We start from the raw sequence: 7,238 nt of genomic DNA, 5'->3' as shown, positions 1-7,238 counted from the left end.
CAGGCTCCGGGCGCGCAGGCTCAGCAGCCATGGCTCACGGCCCCAGCCGCTCTGCGGCATGTGGGATCCTCCCGGACCGGGGCACGAACCCGTGTCCCCTGCATTGGCAGGCGGACTCAACCACTGCGTCACCAGGGAAGCCCCTGTATTGTATATTTGAAAGTTGCTAAGAGAGTAGATCTTAAAAGTTCTCATCACAAGGAACAAAATTTATAACTGTGTGAGGTGATAGATGTTAACTAAACTTACTCTGGTAATCATTTCACAACGTATACATATATCAAACCATTATGTTGTATGCCTTAAACTAATATAATGTTATATGTCAATTATTTCTCAGTAAAACTGCGGGGGGGAAAAGAAATAGAACAGGGGAGTCTGGTGACTCAAATGTTTAATGATGTAAGGTTAAAAAAGCCTGGTGTCTCCCAGTTTGAATAAATTCTTGGTCTCAAGGCTTTCAGAGGAGAAAACCAGAGTGAGATCCATTTGGCTTTCCCCTTTTAGATAATACTCCTGTACCAGACCTAGCTTCATTCATTTTATTTTATTTGTCTGCCTTTACTCTCTTCATCCACTTTTTAAAAGTGGCTCAGAAAGTGTACAAAATGTATGAGAGTTAGAAAGGATTCCAGTTCAGAACCCTCCTACCCTAATAGGTATTTAAATGATATTAAAATAGTTATAGTGAAAGTTCCTTGAAGAAATTATAACCATTCCCAGGACTGTCCTTGAAGAGGAAAGAGTAGTATTCTAATAAGAAATGAAAGGGCTAGATAAAGTGTACAACATGACAATTGGGGGCCCAAGAGAAGGAGTTTGACACCTCATCTCCTCATGTTTTCCTTATCCAGTTTGATTCTGTGTATCCAGTTCTTTTCACTCAATTGCAGCTGGTTTTGAGTTTTTATTGGGTTGGAAGCTGTGTTGAGAAAATGCTGGGAATTTGAGAGGAACCTTGACAATCATCTAGGGCAATAATTTTCAAACTTTTACACTAAAGTACTTCACATGGTGCAAGGGAATAAGCCAATAGTTGATTGATTTGGGGACATGTCCTAAGTGGCTCAGTACAAGCTTAAAACATTTTGTCTCAATTTTAGGTTAAAAAATTAAGGGGGAAAATCATGGGCAATTTGTATTCTTATCCATAATATTTGTGTACAGATATATGTACTTAGTATTGGAAATATAGTTAATAAACAGTTGTTTTTGGCTTTTTTGTTTGACGAAAGATTTCTGGTTTTCAGCAAATGCTCTCATCTCTTTATATATTGCCCATGTAATGTCATTGTCCAGAAACGGATCTTAATGGGTCACACTCCTAGAAACAGGGTTATAGGCTACTTACATGAGGATGGAATGATAGTAGATGAAGATCACCTTACAAAGCACAATATGCCATGTAAATATGAGGGCTTTATATATATATATATATGTTTGTTTGTTTGTTTATTTATTTTGGCTGCACCGGCTCTTTGTTGCAGCATGTGGAATCTTTAGTTGCGGCATGTGGACTTCTTAAGTCGCAGCATGTAGACTCTTAGTTGCGGCACGTGGGCTTTTTCGTTGTGGCATGAAAACTCTTAGTTGCAGCATGCATGCAGGGATCAAACCCAGGCCCCCTGCATTGGGAGCGTAGAGTCTTACCCACTGGACCACCAGGGAAGTCCCAATATGAGGGTTTTAAAACAAAATCTTAGTGTTCTTTACAACTTCAGTCCTCTCAGAATTGGGTCTTATACTCAAGTAAAAAATTAATAGGGGAGAGAATGTTAGGATGTGGGGCAGGAGGCTTCTTGTCTTAGACTTTCTTTGATGTGGTCAGGATCAGGTACAACAAAGTAACTAATCATTGGTATAATTGATGCCCTTGCAGGAGGGAGCACTGGCAGTTGCTGGGTAATTTGAAGACTACTGTGGAGGGTTTAGTATCAGCTAACAGCCCCAATGTCTGGTCCAAGTATGGTGGCCTGGAGCGGCTTTGCAGGGACATGCAGAGCATCCTCTATCATGGGCTCATCCATGACCAGGTATGTAGATCCCTTCTTTTCTTTTTGTGCCAGATTGGCTGAATCACTTGTTGGAAAGAAATAGTTGCATTAAGTTGTGGGCAGGGAGTAGATGAAGGCAACTAGTCTCTGAGTCCTTGAGAGCAAGACTATAATATATGATAACAAGGAGGAGGATAAGGACAATGATGATGAATCATTGAGATATTCCTCTTAAGAGATATTCGTCTTAAGAGTATCCTAGGATGCATCTGAGAAATACAGGATATTGTCATTTTAGACTATCCTGTGAGCATCACTTTGTTGATAACTTGATGCTTGTGAGTGATAGTTTTAGTTATAGCTTACGTTTTTCTTCTATGTAAACTTTATTGATGTTGTTTCTTTTCCTAAGTATCCTCAAACACTCTAATAAGCTTTGAGTATTAAAAATGAGTGGAATCTACTAACACTCAATGGTTTCTGCTTTAATTCTCAATGGTAGTTACTCCATTTGCAATGTTTTAAATAAGGTTTGGTTCTGGATGAAATTGTCAAGTGGGTCATTGGACCTGATCCTCCTACTTTTTAAAAATCAAACCTCACAAATATGTGCATAATTTGTGTTCCCAAACACTCATGCTCTTCCCATGTAAGGCCTTAGTATTCTTTCCTGAAACTCTTTTTTTCTAAGCCAGACTTGTCTTTCTTTTTTAATCAGAATTTATTCTCAACTAGCAGTCACACTGGAAAAAATTAATTGGTATTAAGATATTCATAGTTGATAGGATTTAATGTGCTACGCTCCCTTCTAAATATATGTATATATCACCTCTGAACAAACTCTTTAAACCAGTGTTCTTGTTGAGTTTTTTCAGAATTCAGTGGAAAAGTTGGCTTAGGTTAGATTTTCTTTATTCAGAGTAAGTTCTAAAAATGAGGCCCTCTTTCTAAAGAACTTTGAAGATATGGGGAAAATTTTTATCCTTTAAAGAGCTGAATCTTAATGGTCATCATTATTAAAACCTCATTCCAGGAATTTGGAGGCAACATTGTATAGTAGACTGACAGAAGTCTTTGGAATCAGACAGAACCTGGATTGAAATTGCTCAGGTCCTTGGGGGGAAAAAATGACATTGTAGTAATAATTATGGATTTTTGAGTCAGACTGCTCTTATTTTATCTCAGCTTCACCACTCTGTGGCATTGGGTAAGTTACATAACTGTTAGTGCTTCTGTTTCCTCATTTGTAAAATGAGGCGATAACACTGGTATGTACTTCATAGGATTGTTGTGAGAATTAAATGAGATAATACCTGAAAAAGCTTTAGAAAGTGTAGTAAGTTGTCTGTCAGTCTTAACTATTAGGTGATATTAACTTTTTTGAGCCTTTTCTCATCGGTAGAAATGTTGATAATATTATTTATATCATAATGTTTGATGGAAAGGTTAAATGAAATGGCATACAAATTTGCCTAGCACAGTCGTGGTACATAGGAAATAATTAATAAATGTTCCCCTCATTTTTTTTTAAGCTTCAAGTTACATGTTGTCCTAGGAAAAAAAATATGACCATTGGAATTTACAAAACAAATAATTTAACCCACTGCAATCTGGTTTCTGCCCTTACCACTGTTGTTCTTGCTACTGAAGTTTAAGTAAGTCCATGTTACCAAATCCAGTGAACATTTCTCCTTTGAACACTGTCTTGTGTTCTTCACTGTTGAACATCATCAGACCTTGCCTCGTACTGCATTATTCCAATGTTATGGAGACCTTCTCCTACCTCTGTGATCACTCTTTCTTAGTTTATGTCCGTGGAATCTCTTCCTCTCGGATTTTAGTTTTTAATACAGTCCAGTCCTATGTCCTTATCTCTTATTACATTGTACATTTTCTGAAACAGTCTCCTTCACTTGTGTTGTTTTAACTGTCACCTATATACTACCTACCCCCAGCTCAGACATCTCTGCTGAACTTCAGATCCACAAGACTAGCTGTCTGGCTGTCTGCTATACATTATCATCTGGCTGGCTGTCCTATAGGCCAAGTACAACATGATCCAAAACAAACTTATTTTCTCTCATAAGGTTGCCCTTCCTCCTGATATTTTTAATACTGATCTGTGGCATTGTCAGCTACTCAGTCTCCCAAGCCAGAATTGGGAACCACGCCAACATGTTTTACAAAAACCCAATACAAGTTTCCCAGACTGATGACCAAGATAGCTACCAGATTAGAGGCACTGTCATTTAGTGGTTAAAGTACTTTCATCTTGATAGCAAAAAAGTTCTTTTCTTGGCTCTATTACTCATCTTACATTGTCATCTGGAGTAATCATTTTACTATATTTGAAGACAGTTTTACCATCTGTGCCAGAAACAGAATATGTGTCATGATGAAATAGTAAAGTCAGTGGAATTCCCAAGTGGAAGATGCTTGGTAAATGCAACACAATATTATTGTTATTAGTAAGTAATAAGATCTGTGAAGGTACCTGGTCAGCAGAATGAAAACTGTTAAAAGATAACGGTCACCTACAAAACAGCAGTAGTGTTAGTAAGTGCAAGCAGAGCAAACCAGACAAATCTGTCATGCACACATACATTTAGCAACTACAGGCTCTAGTGGGAAGAATTAAAGACGAAAGATCCATACCAACTTCACTGCTGCTCAGTTCTGCCTTGTAAAGACCTAAAAATTAAAGTCTGTATTAAGGACTTGTTTTTCCTTTTCATTTCCTCCCTAAAGATTAAGGCTTTCAAAGGCTTCTGGCTGCTGTGTCATCAGGAAGCTATTCTGGGTGTTGTGCTCTTGGAGGGGGGAAGGGATACAATGATTCATGCTGGCCATATCTCTTCCGTGCTTTCCTAAGGATGTGTTATGGAATGTGAAGTGTATTTTTTTTAATCACTCAGGGCCTTAGGAAACTCTAACATCATGACCGTATTCTTAGAGGGATCTCGTTTTCCTTGACATCCTGCATCTGGGCTACCTTTTAGTCTTTCCATAACGCAAGGTATATTTGATAACCCCTTTTCTGCTGCTTAGAAACATGGAGACGCTTAATCCCTGAGATTTCTCAGCTGACTAGAAGTGCAAAGATTCCCCCCACCTTTTCCAACACTAAGAAGAAACCTGTACTTTGCAGTATAGATGGCCCAATTTAAAAAATAGCAACCGCCACTAGTCATAACGCACTGGCCTCCTGTGGGGCCTGGGGCTAAATATTCCAGGGGTGCCCTCCCTTCCAAGTAGGGGCTTTCATTATGCCCTGTTTATATAGGAGACATGGAGGAAAGAGGGTAGGTTATATGCCGTGAGAATAATAGAAAATGTATTTTTACCAAGTCATCCCTCCTATTTATTTTTTTTTTTTTTGGCCGCGCCGTGTGGCATGCAGGATCTTAGTTCCCTGACGAGGGATCGAGCCGGTGTCCCCTGCATTGGGAGCGTGGAGTTCTAACCACTGGACTGCCAGGAAAGTCTCTGTATATTTCTTTTCTGAATATATAAGTAATATACATGTTTTTATTTGCTGAACATTTGGGAAATACCAAAAAGAGTTTAGAAGAAAGTAAGTTATTACCCATAATCTCAACATCAAGTAATAACAATCACTCTTTAACATTTTGGTAGATTCTCTTATATTTTTCTATGCATGTACATGCTTTTTAAAATATTAAGATTATACTGTATCTATTACTCTGTAACTTGCTTTAAAATATTTAATTAAAATAGACAATACAGGGAATTCCCTGGCCATCCAGTGGTTACGACTCCACGCTTTCACTGCTGAGGACCCAGGTTCAATCCCTGGTCTGGGAACTAGGATCCCACAAGCCACACTGCGTGGCCAAAAAAAAATAGAAAATAGACAATACATTTATATGGTTAAAAAACCAAAATGTATAAAACCACATGCAGTAAATATCTTGTTTCCTTCCAATCCTATTGGTAACTACTGTATTCTAGTTTCCTTCCAGAGAATTTTTATGCTTATTAGAGCAAATATGAATAATTTTCTTGCTACACCTTTTGATTTTTCATACAAATAAAAGCATACTATAAACACTACTCTACACCTTGCTTTTTTCACTTGATGTGATTGTAATTCATCCCAATCCATTACATAAAGAGGTTCTTCATTCTTTTTTACAGCTGTCATTTTATAATATTTCATTCTATATATGTACCATAATTTATTTAATCAGTCTCCTGGTAATAAACATTTAGATTCCTTCCAAGCATTTGCTCTTAGTAACAATGGTACAGTGAATAACCTTGAGTATGGGTCCTTTTGCCCTTTACCATAGGGTACTCCTAGAAGTAGAATTCTTAGGCTAAAGGGTATTTGCATTTCAGTTTTGTTAGCTATGGCGAAATTGCCCTCCAGAAAGTTATGTCTGTTTACGCCCTCAGCAGCATTGTATAAGAGGATCTGATTCTTCATACCCTTGACAATATAGGGTGTTATTAAACTTTAAACTGTCGCCAATATAATAGGTGAAAAGTTACATTTCTTTTACTCTGAAAGATATTTATAAGAGCCATTGAAGTATTTTTCGGGGACTTCCCTGGTGGCGCAGTGGTTAAGAATCCGCCCGCCAATGCAGGGGACACGGATTCGAACCCTGGTCCGGTAAGATCCCACATACCGCAGAGCACCTAAGCCCATGTGCCACGACTACTGAGCCTGTGCTCTAGAGCCCATGAGCCACAACTACTGAGCCCACGCGCCACAACTTAGTAAGTCCACATGCCACAACTACTGAAGCCCGTACGCCTAGAGCCTGTGCTCTGCAGCAAGAGAAGCCACCACAATGAGAAGCCCGCACACTGCAATGAAGAGTGGCCCCCGCTCTCTGCAACTAGAGAAAGCCCACGTGCAACAATGAAGACCCAACACAACCAAAAATAAATTAATTTTTTTAAAAAAGTATTTTTCTGTGAACTTTTCCCTGTATTACCCCCATTTCCTTAGATTGTCAATCTTTTCCCGCAGATTTGAGGAATCTATTTATTAAGGGAATTAGTTATTTGTTTGTAATGTGTATTGCAAATATTTTTTCCTAGCTTGTCTTTTGACATTTCTTTTTTTGTTGTTGTTTTCTTTGAACTTTTGAATTTTATTTTGTTTTTTTATACAGCAGTTTCTTATTAGGTATCCATTTTATACATATTAATGTATATATGTCAATCCCAATCTCCCAATTCATCCGACCAGGACCACCCCCTCCCCCCGCC

At 38.4% G+C, this 7,238-nt stretch overlaps 1 protein-coding gene across 1 annotated transcript in view; it reads left to right on the top strand.

Moving 5' to 3' along the window:
* The first annotated feature begins 1,886 nt into the window (after nucleotides 1–1,886).
* Nucleotides 1,887–7,238, top strand: part of RUBCN (rubicon autophagy regulator) — a 39,664-nt gene continuing 34,312 nt past the window's right edge. The window contains exon 1 of the mRNA XM_007448009.1: nucleotides 1,887–2,033. Within this exon, the coding sequence (XP_007448071.1) occupies nucleotides 1,995–2,033 (39 nt within the window). The 5' untranslated portion in view covers nucleotides 1,887–1,994. The remainder of the gene's footprint in view (nucleotides 2,034–7,238) is intronic.

The sequence above is a fragment of the Lipotes vexillifer genome, unplaced genomic scaffold (assembly GCF_000442215.2).
Source record: "Lipotes vexillifer unplaced genomic scaffold, Lipotes_vexillifer_v1.1 scaffold1837, whole genome shotgun sequence".
Lineage (NCBI taxonomy): Eukaryota > Metazoa > Chordata > Mammalia > Artiodactyla > Lipotidae > Lipotes > Lipotes vexillifer.
Note: the sequence above shows the minus strand (reverse complement) of the source record. Positions and strands in the feature narration are given on the sequence as shown.